This window comes from Amblyraja radiata, unplaced genomic scaffold, assembly GCF_010909765.2.
Source record: "Amblyraja radiata isolate CabotCenter1 unplaced genomic scaffold, sAmbRad1.1.pri scaffold_4_ctg1, whole genome shotgun sequence".
Lineage (NCBI taxonomy): Eukaryota > Metazoa > Chordata > Chondrichthyes > Rajiformes > Rajidae > Amblyraja > Amblyraja radiata.
In genome coordinates, this window is record NW_022630571.1 from 394,971 (window position 1) to 414,953 (window position 19,983).

General features: G+C 41.8%; 1 protein-coding gene across 10 annotated transcripts in view; it reads left to right on the plus strand.

The window, feature by feature from the left end:
* The first annotated feature begins 1,651 nt into the window (after positions 1-1,651).
* tsc2 (TSC complex subunit 2) overlaps positions 1,652-19,983 on the plus strand; it is a 96,518-nt gene continuing 78,186 nt past the window's right edge. For 8 of the 10 annotated variants that reach the window (XM_033016787.1, XM_033016791.1, XM_033016789.1 and 5 more), the window contains exons 1-7: positions 1,658-1,733; positions 9,169-9,329; positions 9,850-9,936; positions 11,379-11,489; positions 12,641-12,785; positions 14,123-14,240; positions 15,403-15,451. In XM_033016787.1, the coding sequence (XP_032872678.1) occupies positions 9,195-9,329; positions 9,850-9,936; positions 11,379-11,489; positions 12,641-12,785; positions 14,123-14,240; positions 15,403-15,451 (645 nt within the window). In that variant the 5' untranslated portion in view covers positions 1,658-1,733; positions 9,169-9,194. Of the gene's footprint in view, positions 1,734-9,158; positions 9,330-9,849; positions 9,937-11,378; positions 11,490-12,640; positions 12,786-14,122; positions 14,241-15,402; positions 15,452-19,983 lie in introns of all 10 variants that reach the window. The other 2 variants (XM_033016788.1, XM_033016796.1) reach the window with 2 other exon arrangements.

The following is a 19,983-nucleotide window of genomic DNA, read 5'->3' on the forward strand; positions in this document are numbered from 1 at the left end:
TTTATAGGCGTTCATAGGAGGATGAGATGGGTCAACACATCTCCAAGGATATATGGGACGAAAGCCGACAATACATACATCATTGCTCTTTAAATGCCAGACACTGCCTGATACAGTTTAAAGTACAGCACAGGCTATATTACTCAAAGACCAAATTGAGCAAGATTTTCCCCAGTGTTTCCCCCCTTTGTGACAAATGTCATTCTCAAGAAGCCACCTTAACCCATACTTTTGTACTATGTACAAAAATAGAACATTTTTGGACGGAAGACTTTAATGTTACCTCTAAAACACTGAAAATTCCTCTAGAACCAGACCCAAAACTGATAATACTGGGAATATCAGAGGCATGTGTCAAACTAACGGTATTTCAAAGACGCTTTCTTGATTACGGTCTAATATCAGCAAAAAAACTTATACTTAAATTTTGGCAAAAGTCAACAGTCCCCTCAGTGAAGATGTGGATTACAGAAATGACAGAGACACGACATCTAGAAATAATTAAGTTTGTCTTGACTAACAAACCAGATTGATTTTTAAATATATGGTCCCCTTTTATTGAATTTCTTGAACAATACAATGGTTGAACACAAACTCAAAACCGATTGTAAGGCTGGGTGAGCGGGCGCATGGGTGGGTCGACGGACATATCCCCTCTTCCTTCTTTTTCCTTCTTTTTATCTTTCTCTTTCCTTTCTTCTCTCTTTTTTCTTATTTCAATTTAATATTCTGTTTGTAAAATGTTAAAATTGAAGCTGTGCTAAAGTTGTAGAAGTGTTATGTCATTCTTTTTTGTACAATTGCTTCCAATAAAATTATAATTAAAAAAATGTTTTTAAAGATATTCATAGATGAAGAAAATAGACAGAAAGTTGGAAAATTATGTTTAATGAGGGAAAAATGGGAAGAAAGAATAATCAAACAGCTTATGGTTTTATGGATAATAAATGCTGACCCATACACCAGAATTGGTTATTGTAATGTTTAATATAATAAAAGCAATTAAATAATATAATACCAATATATTAAAATCAGTCTGAAGAGGGGCCAGGAAACATCACCTATCTATTTTTCTCCAGAGATACTGCCTGAATCGCTGTTACTCCAGCATTTTTTGACTTTGCACTTTTATTGTTTGTCTATTTGTCTGTTTGATTTACATAAATCAGACAGACAAATGTACGAACAATAATATGTGTATATACATATATACACACACATACATATATGCACACACATACACACACATACATATATACACAAATATATATATATTATGTGTGCGCATATGTGTGCATATATACAAATATAGAAGTTTAGTATAAATATGTGTAGGAATGAACTGCAGATGCTGATTTAAATCGAAGGTAGACACAAAATGCTGGAATAACTCAGCGGAATAGGCAGCATCTCATACACTAAATTTCTTTTGAGTATTCATACAACTATGTGTTGTTTATTAAGGGTTTTACAGAGTGCTATCTTTACATAGTTCTTGTGCTGCTGCAGATAAGAATTTCTGAACATAAGACAATGAAACACTTGACTTTTATGTTGAATGCAACATTTCTGTGTTTGAACTACACTCGGACTACAACCCCCAGGAGGCTCCGCGGGCGCGCAGGCGGAAGTAGGGGGCCGCGGTGAGGTCAGTTCCGGGAGGGTCGGGCCTGCAGCCGGTGCAATGGCAGAGTGAGGCGGCGGCTCCGGGGAGCAGGGGAACGGGCAACGGGGTGAGTGACAGCCGCCTGCCGGGCACCACCGGGCGCGGCGCGGTCCAGGGCCAGGGTCAGAGGCCGGGCGGCGGGACGGCCGAGGGGTGGGCGCTGGGTGCAGGGAGCACACGGGAGGGGGCGGGGCAGGCGATGGGATCCCTCCCCCCACCCTGAGGTGGGAGAGTGTAGATCACCCTGGGGTGGGGGGGTGCATTGATCACTCTGGGGTGGGTGCATTGATCACTCTGGGGTGGTGCATTGATTTCTCCTTGGGATGGGCTGCAGATCTCCCTGGGATGGGGGGGCTGATCTCCTTGGGGTGGGGTGTGGTGGGGTGCAATTGTCTCCCTGGGGTGGTGGGGTCATTGTATCTTAATTGGCTTCTGTAAATTGTCCCTAGTGTGCAGGATAATGCTAGCATCCGGGATGATCGCTGGTCGGCATGGTCTCAGTGGGCTGAAGGGACTGTTTCTACGCTGTATCTCTAAAGTCTAAATGATTGACTGATGGTCAACTTGGACATGGTGGGTTAATGAGCTTGTTTCCATGCTGTGTATCTCTCTGTGTATCAAACTGCATGCAGGTTGGACTGTTATGCAAATTGGAATCACTCATGTGATGTCTATTTCAATTACTGCATTGCCGTCTAATTTTTCCTCATGATCTGTTGCTGACACTCCGTGATCAGAAATGCTATAGGAGAGGAGAAGGTAGAACAAGTAACTCATTACTGGAGATAAATGTTGCTGTTTTTTACTTGATTAACTGCCAAGGAATTGCTGCTTCCTAAAAACATACAACCAAGGTCAATGTGGAAGAGGTAGCTAAAGTCTCTCAAATCCAAGAGATTATAGTGGAACCTATGAACACTGTATTTTTCTGATGTTTGGGATTGCAAGATGGTGATAGAACCTGTTACATAATTCTCTGTTTAGACTTGAGACTTTAAGAGATTCAGCATGGAAACAGGCCCTTCGGCCCTCTGAGTCCACGCTGACCAGCCATTATCCCATACACTAGCATTATCCTACACACTAGGGACAGTTTACAATTTTACCAAAGCCAATTAACCTACAAACCTGTACATCTTTAGAGTGTGGGAGGGAACTGGAGCACCCGGAGAAAACGCACGCAGTCACAGGGAGAACGTACAAACTCCGTACAGGCAACACCCGTAGTCAGGATTGAACCCGGCTCTGTAAGGCAGTAACTCTACCGCTGCGCCACCGTGCCGCCCTCAAATCCTTTTGGAGATGTGGTTCGCAGACAGCATGTATCGGATTAAAGGAATTTCCAAAGTGGAACAGTGCCTCGCTATCCTTGTATAAAACATTCAGTTTGAGCTCCAAGTGAGTAGTAATTTGCAAACAGCACATGGCCATTTTGGGAGGCACAGCTGGTAGAGCTGCTGCTTCACAGCGCCAGTGACCAGGTTTCAAATAACCTTGTGTTGTAGAAAATCTCATTCAAAAAATAATTTTGTCAACGGGGAAAAGGGGTGGGAGGGTGCCAGTAGCTCGTGAGATTCAGACAATATGATTTATTTTTCCTGCAGGATTTTCAAAAACAAAGGTTTGTTTTTTAAACAAGCTTGTTTTTGCAAGCTAAAATGGTTATTGGATAAAAATGCCAAAGGCTGTATGTTACATTGTTTCATACAGTATCTTTGCACGTGTCAACAGAACAATTGCTTGTCAATTTCAATGACCATTGGCAATAAAACCTACTGCTTTGCTCTTAAGAAACAGTTGTTAATTGGAAGCGGGTTTACTTTTCCCCAGGACTGTTTTTTTTCCAAATCAGCTTTTTTTCTGCTGTCAATTTCTAAAGTACTTTTTAAGTGTCTCTCTCGTTCCCAGGCAGTTCTTTCTCTCCTCCATACTCTGCTCTTGCCATCACTCTGATATGTTAATCTTCGTCTCATCTGCCCTCAGACCTTTTTTCCAGAACTGTGGTTGCTCTTTAAGTACTTCTTGGCAAATTGTAACCTGGCCATCCTATTTTTGAGGCTAAACAATGGTTTGCATCTTGCAGTGTAGCCTCTGTATTTCTGTTCATGAAGTCTTCTGCAGACAGTGATCATTGACAAATCTATATCTAACCCCTGAAGAGTGTTTTTGATTTGTCGGACAGGCGTTTGGGGATTTTTCTTTATTATAGAGAGAATTCTTCTGTCATCAGCTGTTGAGATCTTCCTTGGCCTGCCGGTTTTAGTAAGCTCACCAGTGCTCACTTTCTTCTTAATGATGTTCCAAACAGTTGATTTTGGTAAGCCAAAGGTTTGGCTGATGTCTCTAACAGTTTTATTCTTGTTTCTCAGTCTCAATGGCTTCTTTGACTATCATTGGCACAACTTTGGTCCTCATGTTGATAAACAGCAATAAACATTTTCAAAGGCGATGGAAAGACTAGATGCTGAGAGCTCTCTTATACCTGCATTAAGGAGGCAATTAAACACACCCGAGCAATTACAAACACCTGTGAAGCCATGTGTCCCAAACATTATGGTGCCCTGAAATGGGGGGACTATGTATGCAGCTGTAATTTCTACATGGTGAAAAAAAAATGTGTAAAAATAGCCTTTAATAAAATCTGACAATGTGCACTTTAACCACATGTGATTATTTTCTGTTACAAATTTCAAATTGTGGAGTATAGAGGCAAATAAATAAATGTTTGGCCCAAACATTATGGAGGGCACTATATATATATATTCTATGAAGTGAAGGGTAGAAAAGGAAATGAATACAAAAAAAAAGTTAATCATACTGTATGTCATCTTTTTGGTCTGTATAAATATTTAAAGAACCATTAGGTCAAACGAACCAATTTTTGTCTTGGCCCTTGCTCATGCCACTCTCTGGTAAACACTTTTCACTGCCAAACAGGCAGACTTGGTCTGCTCTAAACAAAAGCCTACTTGTAAATAATCCAGTTTGTGTTCACAAGGGTGGTCAAAATGAGTGGAGCAAGCATGAAAACATTTCAAGATGTAACATCTTCAATAAAGGGGTGGCTTGAAATTACTCTGGAGTTGATCAATCTGAACCTGCTGGCTGTTGGTATAGAATTGTTGCAGCATAGAATGAGATAATTTGGATCCCATCCAGGTTCAGGAGCAGCTTCTCCCCACAACCAGTTTACTAAATACTCCAACCTCAAATAGGCTCTGAACTGCATAGACTTGGGGGCATTGCTTTTGTCCTTGCATGTTTGTATTTGTGTGTGTATATATCTATATATCTATATATATCTATATATCTATATATATCTATATATATCTATATATATCTATATACATGCAGGGCTCGAAGTTAACAGTTTCCCGGGTGCCAATGGCCACCTAAAGTCCTGCCGGGCAACCTGAAAGCCATGTAATTTTGCCTGGCTTGGCAAACGAAGGAAAGCTTGGCTGATGTGGACAGTGGACGGCCTGATGCAAACTGTGCCGGTGTTTCTCGGAGAGTTCCTGCCTTGCCCTGTGGAGTTGCTGCTTGTTTGTGAACCAGCGGCTCAGGTAGCGGATTGGCGCTTGACACCGCTGCAAATTGTTCTGTTGCTGTTGTTCCCTTAAAGGGCCACTTTGCGATTTTTTTCAGCGACTGCGGAGTGTCAGTGACGGTTTTACGGGCGTCAGTGAGACGCTCCGCAGTCGCCGAAAAAAATCGCCAAGTGGGTATAGGCAATGTTGTCAATGTACCCGTGCCACCCACCACTTTTAGATGTATTTGAACAGCTCTGTCTTTACTTTGCTTTTCAACAGATGGTTTAAATATCAAGCAGAAAAGTTGCACAAGTTCTCACAAATATAATGTTTCTGTTCATTTAAAGTTGATATCCCTCCCAAACAAAAATAAAATAAATAACCACTTCAGCCATTTTTATTGCCCTTCTGGGTAATCTCACTTGCCAAGTTCCATGATTGATTCAATATAGTCACCTACTTCCATGACTCATCTTCTTAGTGGGCACAGAGTAAAAGAGGTACTATGTACATTCAAAAGTATGGTATAGTCTGGTCTGGTAATAATAATAATAATACAGTAACAAGTATGTTACAAGAAAAATAAAATCAAAGTACACTTCCATTCTCTTTATTTCTTTTAAATTACAAAATCCTAGAGCAGAAGGGATATATTATGTATCTATTTTTCCCCTCTTGTTGTTACTGTGTCTTCAAAGGTGTCAAACAGATCGATTCAATTCTTCATCAACTTACCTTGCTGTGACTGGGCACAACAGAGATTGATGATTGAAGATTCAAGAGGAAAAGACCCATGCTATGGCCATGTCATGATAATTTTCGGTCCTTCACAGAAAACATGCTTGCATCAATCTGTAGTGTGTATGGTTAAGCATATATGTTACCATGATCCAGGATTTATTGACACAGGTTGATCATACGCTGAATAATCCAACCACATTTTTGTTTGGAAGTGGAAAGAAATAATAGAAATTGCATTCATTGCAACGTGTAAAAAGAGTTGAGATACTGTATTATAATTTTGCTGCATGTCATTGTGGTATAAATCATGTCTTGATTGGTAAATATGTTTAGTTTGAAGCAGAAATAATATGTGAATGCTTCATTGAGCATAATTCCGACTGGTAACTACGCACTTCGTCCGAGCACATTATCACACGCGTCATGCAAGCCGTCTTAAATGACAACCTAAACTGTCATTTGGCAACCTAAAAAGCCGCCTAGGTTGCCCGGATGGCAACAGCGAAAAAAAGTTAAGTGAGAACCCTGACATATATATACAGTGGCTTGCAAAAGTATTCATACCCCTTGAACTTTTCCACATTTTGTCACGTTACAACCACAAACGTAAATGTATTTTATTGGGATTTTATGTGATAGACCAACACAAAGTGGCGCATAATTGTGAAGTGGAAGGAAAATGATACATGGTTTTCAAATTTTTTTACAAATAAAAAACTGAAAAGTGTGGCGTGCAAAAGTATTCAGCCCCCCTGAGTCAATACTTTGTAGAACCACCTTTCGCTGCAATTACAGCTGCAAGTCTTTTGGGGTATGTCTCTACCAGCTTTGCACATCTAGAGACTGAAATTTTTGCCCATTCTTCTTTGCAAAATAGCTCAAGCTCAGTCAGATTGGATGGAGAGCGTCTGTGAACAGCAATTTTCAAGTCTTGCCAGAGATTCTCAATTGGATTTAGGTCTGGACTTTGACTGGGCCATTCTAACACATGAATATGCTTTGATCTAAACCATTCCATTGTAGCTCTGGCTGTATGTTTAGGGTCGTTGTCCTGCTGGAAGGTGAACCTCCGCCCCAGTCTCAAGTCTTTTGCAGACTCCAACAGGTTTTCTTCCAAGATTGCCCTGTATTTGGCTCCATCCATCTTCCCATCAACTCTGACCAGCTTCCCTGTCCCTGCTGAAGAAAAGCATCCCCACAGCATGATGCTGCCACCACCATGTTTCACAGTGGGGATGGTGTGTTCAGGGTGACGTGCAGTGTTAGTTTTCCGCCACACATAGCGTTTTGCATTTAGGCCAAAAACTTCAATTTTGGTCTCATCTGACCAGAGCACCTTCCTCCACATGTTTGCTGTGTCCCCCACATGGCAAACGGGACTTCTTATGGCTTTTTTTCAACAATGGCTTTCTTCTTGCCACTCTTCCATAAAGGCCCGATTTGTGGAGTGCACGACTAATAGTTGTCCTGTGGACAGATTCTCCCACCTTAGCTGTGGATCTCTGCAGCTCCTCCAGAGTTACCATGGGCCTCTTGGCTGCTTCTCTGATCAATACTCTCCTTGCCCGGCCTGTCAGTTTAGGTTGATGGCCATGTCTTGGTAGGTTTGCAGTTGTGCCAAACTCTTTCCATTTTCGGATGATGGTTTGAACAGTGCTCCGTGAGATGTTCAAAGCTTGGGATATTTTTTTATAACCTAACCCTGCTTTAAACTTCTCCACAACTTTATCCCTGACCTGTCTGGTGTGTTCCTTGGGCTTCATGATGCTGTTTGTTCACTAATGTTCTCTAACAAACCTCTGAGGCCTTCACAGACAGCTGTATTTATACTGAGATTAGATTACACACAAGTGGACTCTATTTACTAATTAGGTGACTTCTGAAGGCAATTGGTTACACTGGATTTTATTTAGGGGTATCAGAGTAAAGGGGGCTGAATACTTTTGCACGCTACACTTTTCAGTTTTTTATTTGTAAAAAAATTTGAAAACCATGTATCATTTTCCTTCCACTTCACAATTATGCGCCACTTTGTGTTGGTCTAGCACATAAAATCCCAATAAAATACATTTACATTTGTGGTTGCAACGTGACAAAATGTGGAAAAGTTCAAGGGGTATGAATACTTTTGCAAGCCACTGTATATAGATATATGTGCATACATACACTAAATATAGTGTATGTGTGTGTGTATATATGCACTGAACTTTTTTTGCTGTTTATTATGGTGTTAACAGTTGTGCTGCTGCAAGTAATTGTTCCGTTTCAGGACATATGACAATAAAACACTCTTGACTCTTATAAATGATATTCCTCCCCCCTTCACCACTTTTGTGCTTGTCTACTCACATTGGTTTTCAGTTCAGCAGTATCCTTATTTTAAAACGCAGATTGGATTTTTTTTGGTGTCTCTCTTTCCAATAAACCACTTACTCTTTAGGGGCGGCATAGTGGGCACATTGGGATGGCACAATGGAGCAACTGGTGGAGTTGCTGCCTCACAGCACCAGAGTCCTGGTTCGATTCCGACCTTTGGTGCTGTCTGTGTGGAGTTTGTATGTTCTCTCTGTGACTGAGTGAGTATCTTGTGAATTTGCAGTGGAAAGCTGCAGTTTGGAGAATGTACAAGGCGTTTCCACGAAGCACTGCAATTGAAAGATGTGGTATTTTAATTTAATTTTATCTCTACTGGTACGAACTGGAGGGTATTAGTTGCATGGCCTTGCTCAATCAATGTGGACTGCAACATGCAAAGTGCGTCTTTGTGTTGCTAGTTGTATGTGATTACAATTTGGAGGTCCTGAGAATTACTTTAGACTTTAGAGATACAGTGGAAACGGGCTCTTTGGCCTACCGAGTCCATGTCGACCAGCGATCACCCCGCACACTAGCACTATCCTACATACTGGGGACAATTTGCAACCGTACAGAAACCGATTAACCTTCAAACATTTTACGTCTTTGGAGTGTGGGAGAAAACTGGAGCACACGGGGAAAACCCACACCGTCACAGGAAAATGTACAAACTACGGACAGACAGCGTCCATGGTCAGGATCAAACCCGGGTCTCTGGCACTGTAAGGAGCAACCCTACTGCTGTGTCTCTGTGCCGCTCTTTTCAATTTGCTCATAACTTGAAGTTTGGAATAAGATAGCAAATGGATGGATAAACACGTTCCATCATTGATCTGTACAACAGGCGAATGCACTAATGGCAGTTTTTTCCAGTTTAGGGAAGACTGGCCTCGGCGATCATGTCCAAGCTTCCGAGCAAAGACTCGTCCTTTCGCGAACGAGTCAAAAGCATTCTGGGCATCGGTCCCCGCATTAACACCAAGCAAACGGAATCCAAGCCCACAGAGTTCATCATCACATTCGAAATATTAAAGGTATTGTATTCAATTTAAGTGTTAGTTTTATTATTGTCATGTGCACTGAGCTACTGAATCAATGTAAAGCCAATACATGATTACAATCAAGGCGTCCACAGTGTACAGGATAAATGTTTAGTGGAAGATAAAGTCCGATTGGACATTACAATCGAGCCATCCAAATTATACAGATATATGATAAATGGAATAACGTTTAGTGCAAGATTATGTCCAGTAAAGTCCTATTAAAGATAGCATGAAAAGTCTCCAATGAGATAGATGGGAGGTCAGGACTGCTCTCTAGTTGGTGATAGTACAGTTCAGTTGCCTGATATCACCTGGGAAGAAACTGTCCCTGAATTTGGAGGTATGTGTTTGCAAACCTCTATACCTTGCCTGATGGGAGAGGGTAGAAAAGGGAGTGACCGGGAGAAGATTTTGAACCGGAGACCATATCCTGTTTCATTTTTCAGAGCTCTTGTTGTTCTGCCTGGAATGCTTTTATAGAGAATGTGCTTTTCTTGCTTGTTTGCCTCAGGAACTGAATATAGAGAGCGGACTCTACAATAGAATAAAAACCATTGGACATGTTTGTGAGCTCGCCAGGACCAGGAAGTTTGAAGAGGTAAGAACTGTTTGTCCATGTCCTCCATATGTACCTTCATAATGATGATGAGGAGCAATTTCTTCAGCCAAAGGGTGATGAATCTGTGGAATTCATTGCCACATTCGTCTGTGAATGCTGACTAATAGGTATTTTTATGGCTGATTGATAGGTGCTTGATTAGGATCGGGCATCAAAGGTTATGGTGAGAAAGCAGAAGAATGCGGTGGAGAGGAAAAAATAGATCAGGCATAGACTCGATGGGCTTAACGACCTTACTCTGCACCTTATGGTCTTATGCAGCTCAACCAAGTTTTCATAGTTCAGCAATACATAATGTTAGTGTTTATCTTCAAAGATGAGCTATTAAGATTTGCTATTTAGATGATTCAAAGTAGTGTTACTAAAAGAATGATCTCTCCCAGAACAGGAAATAGTCATACAACACGGAACTTTTTCATGTCGACCAAGATGCCTCAAGGTATACATCTATGCAAGTCCAACCTGCCTGGCCCACATCCCTATAAACATTTCCTATCCATATGTCCAAATGTATTTTGAACGTGATAGTACTTGCCTCAACTATCTCCTCTGGCAGCTCGTTCCATATACCCTCTACCCTTTGAGTGGAAAAAGATGCCCCTCAGGTTCCTATTAAATCTTTTCCCTCTCACTTTAAACCTATGTCCTCTGGTTCTTGATTCCCCAATACTGGGCAACAAAAACTACCTAACCCCCTCATGATTTTATACTCATTCAGCCTATCTATTCCCCATGTGATTTTATACATACATAGGCAATGATTTATGACTTGGGTTGCATTGTCTTCAGATGGCTGTTGTGAGTTTTTAGAGACAAACCATGGAAACAGGCCACTGGGCCCACCGAATCCATGCTGACCATCAGTCACCCGTTCACACTAGCTCTATGTTATCACACTTCCTTATCCACTCCCGACACACTTGGATCAATTTACGGAGGCCAATTAACCTACAAGCCCACGCGACCTTGCGACTTGGGAGGACACCTGAACACCCACAAGGAAAACGTGCAAGCTCCACACAGGCAGTACCGAGGTCAGGATCGAACTCCGGTCCCTGGCGCTGCGAGGCAGCAGCTCCACCAGCTGCGCCACCGTGCTGTCTGTACCATTGTGTCCTTTCAGAAGGAACTGAATATACAGTATGAAGGTCAAACATTTGCAGGACTTTGAGGCTAGGCCGTGGTACAGAAACTTTTTGGATAGCTTAGTCAAAGAGTTGGCACTAACTCAATGGACTGAATTGCCTCCTGTATTCATGATTCTTTGCTTCTATTTATGCCCCTTTCTTTTCTGTTGACACTATAGTATTCAGTCTTCTCATTCAAAAGATTTCTGCTGATCGTTTACTTGCTGCACTGGAATAGTTTCTGTTCTGTCTCATGTGCCAGTGATACCCTTTTGTTTATTGTGTGATTTTTAGCATGCGGTGGAGGCTGTGTGGCAGGCAGTGGCTGACTTGATGTCGGATGATCAGCCCTCGGAGGCCAGACTCACAGTACTGCAGTTAATGAAAGCTATTATTCAGGGACAGGTAAGGTGGAGCTATTTGGATCAAGACCAAATCATTGCCTGCATTTTGAATTGCTTAGAATTGCTTGGAATTGAAATAGCTCCTTGAGACTTCTTTGCTTAGTATAGTTTAGTTTAGTTTAATTTAGTATAATTTAGTTTAGTTTAGAGATACAGTGTGGAACCAGGCTCTTTGGCCCACTGAGTCTGCCCTGATCAGCTATCACCCGTACACTAGCACTATCTTATACACTAGGGCCAATTTATAATATCTAACTAACCTTCAAACTCATATATCTTTGGAGTGTGGTAGGAAACCGGGGCACCCAGGGAATAAGTTTCTACCAATATGCTATATCCGTAATGTCATTGGGCGCTGCCCCATAGTGCCAGAGACCCGGGTTCAATTCTAACCTCGGGTATTGTCTGCGTAGAGTTTGCATGTTCTCCCTGTGATCGAGTGAGTTTCCTCTGGGTGTTCTGGTTTCCTCCCACATCCCAAAGACGAGCAGGTTTGTAGGCTACTTGTTCTCTGTAAATTTTTCTTTAGCGTGCAGGAAGCGATTAAGAAAATGGGATAACATAGAACTAGTGTGAACGGATGATCAATGGTTGACATGGACGATGTGGACTGAAGGGCCTGTTTACATGCTATATCGTTCAATCAATCAATTTGAAACCTCCAAGCCGCCATTTTTTGCCACAGTCTGTAACAAAATTGGTTTTACTTGTCTGAAGAAGGGTCCCGACACACAACGTTCCCTATCCATGTTCTCCAAAGATGCTGCCTGACCGCTGTTTTTGTGTTTTTTGCTCAAGATTGCAGCATCGCCAGTTCCTTGTGCCTAGGTTTTACCTGAATTGTGCACATGTACTACCTCATTTATAATATGAACAGTTTATCCCTACATGTGACCCACTATTGAATAGTTTTTGTGCTGTCGGGCTGACCTATTACAGTTAATTACCGGTAAAAAAACACTTCATCAAAAACAAAGTATCCATCAAAATAAGAAAATATTATTTTAGTTTGAAACAGCCCATGATGTTGTTCAATTCAGATGCAATAATTCTGACATTGACTCAAACCTGTTCTCTGTTTTTTGCATGTCTGAGTAAGTAAGAGCAAATATTGTATTTAATTTATATAATCTCTTTTACTTGTATAACCAGGGGGAAAGACTTGGACCAATGCGAGCACACTTTTTCCGTGTTATCAAGGATTACCCTATGAACAGTGATCTGCATGAGAGACTTGACGTTTTCAAAGCACTAACGGAAAATGGAAAAGACATCACCTACCTGGAAGAAGACCTGTGTATGTGTGGCTTGTTGTCAAGCCCTAGAGCTAGACAGCACAAAAACAGATCCTTCGACCTAACTTGTCCAGGGTGACCAAGTTGCTTAACTGAGCTAGACTCACTTTCTTACGCTTGGCCCATATCCCTTCAAACTATTCCTTTCCTATCCATTTTTCTGTCCAAGTAATTTTACCCACCTTGTGTGGCAGCTTATTCCATGTACAGTCCATGTCTGGGGTGGCACAGTGGCGTAGTGGTAGAGTTGCTGCTTTAAGCGCTAGAGACCCGGGATTGATCTTGACTATGGGTGCTGTCTGTATAGAGTTTGTACGTTTTCCCTGTGACTGCATAGGTTTTCCCCGAGTGCTCCAGTTTCCTCCCACGTTCCAAAGACGTACAGGTTTGTAGGTTAAATGGCTTCTGTAAATTGTCCCGAGTGTGTCGGATAGAACTAGTGTATTAGTGAACGCTGGTCAGTGTGGACTCAGTGGGCTGTAGGGCCTGTTTCCACGCTGTATCTCTGAACCAAACTAAACTAAACATCAGTGTGAAATAGTTGTCGCTCGGGCCCCTTTGAAATCTTTCTCCTTTCACCTTAAAGCTATGCCCTCTAGTTTTAAGCCCCCTATCCAAGGGTAAAGGCTATGGCCGCACACTTTATCTGTGCCCCGCATGGTCTTATGTACCTCAAAGGTTACCGCTCACTCTCCTAAGCCCCAAGGAAGAAAGAACAACTTATTTAGCATCTCCTTTTAACTCAAACTCTTCAGTCCCAGACTTGTAAATCTTCTTTGCACCGTCTCCAATTCACTGACTGTTAGAAAGCATTCAGAAAGATCTTTAGAATAGCATGGGTGATGTTGAAATATTTTAAAGGGTTTAAAGACGTAGTTATTGATGCAAATTCATAATTTTATGGTATTAGATCAACAGAGAATAGACATTTCGATTAGTATTGGTTTTTGCATTAATAATGTTAAAATATTTGTTTTGTAGAATGATATCTGTTATTTGCAAATTGCTTCACATATTTGTGAATCATCTGTTTTAAAAAAAAATTATGGAAAAGGAAAATTGTTCATTACTTAAGAAAATTATATAGACCTCCTAAAAATTATTCTGACACACTATGTCTGATTAAAATCATTCAAAGGCAGTTATGGTGAATTGACAAACATAATCGCAATTATGTAAGCATATTTACAGCAACATCTTGCGTAGAGGCTTATTACCTGACCTGATCCCAAGGGTAGCTGACTATATATCAGGATTGGGCAACAAAAAAATCCTGTCGTAATTGTAATAAAAAGGAACTGCAGATGTTGATCTAATTTTGTCTTTGTGTTTGTTAAAGCCTCGTTTGTTCTCAAATGGATGGAAATTGGTCTGACGGTGGACTTTCTGGAGGTGCTTGTCAACCTGGTCAAATTCAACAGTTGCTACTTGGACCAGATTGTGGCTCAAATAGTACAGTAAGCGAGAAGGTTATTTCATGAAACATTTGGTCGCGCTGCATTGAGGGCAGTTGAAGCTGCAGGAATTCTGTATTGTTGCTTCAATTCTTCTCATCTGTGTATGACTACAGGCTCTGATTACATAGTCTGTGGCCCATTGCCCATGGGAGGTTAACATCCCCCCCCCCCCCCACTCTAGTGGACACCCATTATTTCCACTATCATGTCCCCTTCCCTCCTACCTATACCCTTCCCTCTGGCTTTACATTTCACTCTAGACTTTAGATATAGAGCGTAGGAATAGGCCCCTTGGTCCACCGAGTCTATGCCGACCAGCAATCATCCGGTACACCATGTCGCCCTCATGATTTTATACACTTGAATTCAATCTTCCTCATCCTCATTTATTTCAAATAAAACATCTCCAGTCTCATTGATCACCCTCACACCAAATCTCTCCAGCTCTGGTGCCATCCTTGTATATTTTCGCTGCACCCTCTCTCGTCTTCAATGTAATTTGGTCTAACTGGTGTTGTCGACTGTTCTAGGATAACCTTGCTCATGCTTTGTTATTACATGAGAACTCCTGACATTGGTAAAGTTATTATTGATTAAAGGACAAATAAAACCTTTTAATTCTGGACTGTTGTACTAATGATCAAATTGCTGCATAAATTCATCTTGCTCCTAAATGATAATTTTTTGTGTCCCTCTTCTGAAAATAGGAGCATGTTGTCCCAATGTTCCATGTTTTAAAAAAAATGCACCAATGAATGATTTCCCAACTGTTATCAGGCAACTGAACCATCCTATCACCATCTAGTGAGCAGTCCTGACTTACCATCTACATCATTGTAGACCTTCAGACTATCTTTAATCAGACTTTACTGAACCTTCACCTCACACTAAACGGCATTCCCTTTATCCTGTATCTGTACATTGGTGATGGCATGATTGTAATCACTGATCACGTACAGTCTTTTTGCTGCCTGGGTAGTATGCAATAAAAAAACTTTTTACTGTACCTCAGCATACGTGACAATGATGAACTAAACTATACTAAAATAAACTAAAATGATAAACATTTCTATAGTTAACAATTATGTAATTTTATTTTATTTTTCTGGTTTGTTTAACTGCGCAGTGTCCCGTGGTAATGGATGCTTCTTTTTTCTTACAGTAAGATCTGTGTTCTCTGTAATCTGACCACAGTGGCAACAGATATAGAGGTTGGTATCTGATATTCAGCCCACAAGCAGACCTTGCATAGTAATATAAAGATTGTTTTGTGCTTTAAAATCTCTTGGACGGTCTGTAACATTGGGGAAAATAATAATCTTGTAAGTCTTTGTGACATATTGCTTGTTGTATGGATATTTGTTTGCATGTGAAACTTGTGGATAGGTGGTAAGCGAAGCACATTTATAAACCAAGTCTATTAGGTGAGCCATTTATATTACTTTGGCATTTCCGTGTAAACACTTGATGTTTCAGTCCTGGGCCTCTTCCACCGAGAGTGGGGCCACATGCAAATTGGAGGAACAGCACTTCATATTTCCTTGGGCAGCTTACAATCCAGCAGTATGAATATCGATTTCTCTAAATTCAAGTAACCCTTGCATTCCCTCTCTCTCCGTCCTTCCCCCACCCTAGTCGTCCTGCTAGTTTCACTGTTTGTATGCCTTCGTTATCACCTCTTCCAAGCCAACAATAGATCGTTGTGGGCTCCACCTTTACTGGGTCATCAGTGCTGGCTCTGATTTGTTTTGTACCATTTTCATACCTCTGGTTTTGCGCTCCCCTGACTCAGTTTGAAGAAGGGTCTCGACCCGAAACGTCACATATTCTGTTTCTCCAGAGATGCTGCCTGACCTGCTGAGTTACACCAGCATTTTGTATCTATCTTTGGTGTTAATTAAATTAAATTTCTTTATTTATATAGCACATTTTTAGTCAACTTGCATTGACCCCAAAGTGCTTCACATAATTACATTCACACACACAGGCAAAGGTGGGTGAAGTGTCTTGCCCAAGGACACACACAGGCAAAGGTGGGTGAAGTGTCTTGCCCAAGGATACAACGACAGTATGCACTCCAAGCGGGATTCGAACCAGCTACCTTCCGGTTGCCAGCCGAACACTTAGCCCATTGTGCCATCTGTCGTCCCCAATGTGATGTTGATACTCCTGAATTTGTTTACTAATTCAAGCATTCAGTCTGGAGGTCAAGTCATGTGCCTTATGTACATGCTAAAACAGTTTTTGCATCCTACTTTTAGAAATGCAGGGAGGTTAAAAATAATTTTATTGCTCAGGAAGTGGGATGCTAATTTTTAACACAAAATTGCAGTAGCAAATTTGAGAGTAGGAATTTTGTTGTATTGCTTAATCAAAAATATATAAAATTATAAGTGGTATAGATAGGGTAGACAATCAGAACCTTTTCCTCAAGGGTTAGAGGGCATAGTTTTAAGGTAAGAGGAGCAAAATTTAACAGATATGTGCAGAGCAAGTTTTTTTACACAGAAAGTGTGGGTGTATGGAATGTGCTGTCAGGGGTGGAGGTGGAGGCAGATGCGATAGTGGTATTTAAGAGGCTTTCAGATAGGCAAATGGATATGGGTCTCGTGCATACAGAGGAGGAGACAAAGTTGGGATGTTACAAAATTTTGAGATTAAAAAAATCAAGCCTGTAATTTATCCCATCATATAAAGCATAAAATGAACTTTAATTTGATACCTAATTCACTTTCATATCTTCAGTATTAAAAAGGTTATGGTCATTTTCATACTCGAAAATTAGCATCTTGTTCCCTATTGCTTTTCCATTAACTTAACACAAAAGCTGTGATCGAGGGCAGTCAATTGACATAAAAGCCCATAACTTTCTTAAAAATTAAAAGAACTGAATGAAAATTTCAGTTATTATAGAAGCATTCTGAAACAAATATGATACATCTTACTTGTATGACCTGAAATTAAAGTATATAATTAGTTAATTACCTAATTAAGTAGCCTATTACAAAATTAACCTTCGTGACGGAAATAGTAATAAACACCCAGACTGCCTTGAAAATTCAAAATGTGATATTCTCTAGATCAGAACTTTAATATTATTGTGACGTTAAAACAAATAGTAAATACCCAACAAAAAAATCAAATTCATCAGTGTCATCAAATCAATTCAATTACTAGATCTAAACATCTATCCCATTCTTAAGAAAAGGCTAAAAAAAATTCCGGAAGTCGCGGCGCTGTTGAACGGCTGCGGCTCGCCTGCAGTCCGTCTGTTTTTACTTTTTTTGTTGTTGTTTTTTTGGCTTGTTTAGTTAAATTTTTGGTTATTATGTTGTGTTATGTGTGGGGGGGGACTGAAACATGGTTTTCTGTCTCTCCCTTCGGGGGAATGCGACTCTTTCTGTCGTATCCCCCCTTCTCTGCCTCCGTCTGCGCTGAGGCCTAATGGCGGAGCTGGCGGCCTCCAACCTGTGACCGACCTCGAGGCTCCGGAGGCAGAGCCAGCCAGGACTCACCAACAGAGCCAGCCAGGACTGGCCGTCTTCGAGCTGTGGCGGCGTTCAGGCGCTCCAGTGGCAGCGGCACGACTCGGGGCTGGGACGGCGCTCCGGTGAGGGCGGACCGGCGCGGGGCTGAGACGCTCCGGTGGCAGTGGCACGACTCGGAGCTGGGACGGCACTCCGGCGAGGGCGGCCCGGCGAGGGGCTGAAGCGGTGCCCCGGTGGCTGAGGCGGCCCGGCGCGGGGCTGAGACGGTGCTCCGGTGAGGGCGGCCCAGCGCGGGGCTGAGACGACGCTCCGGTGGCTGAGGCGGCCCGACGCGGGGCTGAGACGGTGCTCCGGTTGCTGAGGTGGCATTCTGGCGGCGGCGACTCCGGGGCTCCGGCGGCGACTCCGGGGCTCGGCCGCGGGCCAGTGGACGACATCGTCGGGAGCTCGCAGGTCATAGGCTGGTGCCTGTTTTCCGTAGCTCCCGCGGCAACAGCTGCGTCCGCTGGACTGGAGGGCGGCAGCTTCGACCACCCTGGGCCGTGGAGCTTGAACCGGCCCGTTCGCGGAGTTCGGTGAGCCGCGGGACTGACTCACCATCGCCCGGTGGGGTATCGCCTCAGCGCAGAGGGAGAAGAGGAGGGAAGAGACAGCAACCCTAAGATTTTTGCCTCCATCACAGTGAGGAGGTGCCTGGTGAACTCACTGTGGTGGATGTTAATTTGTGTTTATTGTGTGTTTTGTTGTTTATTATTATATGTATGGCTGCAGGCAACGACATTTCGTTCAGACCGAAAGGTCTGAATGACAAATAAAGGATCTAAGTCTAAGTCTAAATATTTTTTTAAATAGCCAAACTATCCAAATAACAAACTGATCCCATTCATACAAGAATTCACGAAATAACATGATTTTAAAATCTCATTTTGTCATGAATTTCTATGCCAAATCGAAGGAATTGAATGTTTAATTCCCATAAATTTTACTCGGTTGGTTTATAACACTGCAGCAGGCAAGGGCCGTTTTGCACTGACATGTGTTCAAAATCCACAAATATCCACTCTCAAGATAATTAAAATCATTATTTTTGCACAATCATGTCATAAGAACATCTAAATTATCTATATTTTGTGTCATTGTCTATCCATGATCAAGATTTTCATACTAAATATCTGACTAAAATTATGTACGGTGGAAGTTTATAGTCAGATATTTAGTATGAACATTTGCTTATTTGTTAATCCTGATGTATTTCACGATCTATTTAATCATCACAATGTGAAGCTTTTTACTGTATCTCGGTACAAGCGGCAATAATAAACTACACTATACCGATAGCAATGTTTAAGAGGCATTTAGACACGGACACGGACAATGTGTAAGAGGCATTTAGACATGGCATTTAGACATGCACAGGCAGGGAATGGAGGAATAAAGACCATGTTTAGGCAGATGGGTTTAGTTTAAATTGGCATCACAGTCAGCACTGGCATTGTGGGCCGAAGGGCCTGTTCCTTTGACATGTTATTTTACGATTCATTGGTCAATCAGCTATTAGAAGTATTGCAATGGTCTCAACTGACAACATTTCTTTAATGAAGCTTGACTGAAAAGACATAAATGGTAGACACAAAATGCTGGTGTAACTCAACGGGATAGGCAGCATCTCTGGAGAGAAGGAATTGGTGACGTTTTGGGTCGAGACCCTTCTTCAGACTGATGTCAAGGGAATGGGCAGGACAGAGATAGAATATAGTCGGAGACAGTAAGACTGAAAATAAATATATGCAGTTTGAGGATGGGAATTTCCAATCCAATCAGTGCAGTCAGGATATATTCGCTTTTAATAGACCAAAACAAATTCTCAAGGTGTGCAGTGTGTAAAGAAGTCCAAGGAAGATGCAGCGTCCAAGGAAGGAGATGGCTGGAGGCCCCGCAACAGCCTGGGACTTGCCTGGAACAGGTGCCGCTCATGAGAACCGGAGCATGAACTTTGAAAATGGTGCCAAAACATGGCGCCTCTTATATGAGGACTATTTCGAGGATCGAGGATCGAGGATCGGGGGTATGGCAATACTCTACTGGACTGCTTGTATGAAAAATAATCTTCCTGTGTTAGCAATGTGACAATAAATGCATCATTGAACCATTGAAAGGCTTGAATTGTTTTGTCTGAGGGCATGATATGGATGTATTAGGATTTATAAGTTAAGTAAATGATTCTTCAGTGAGCCCACTTATCCATGCAAGAAATG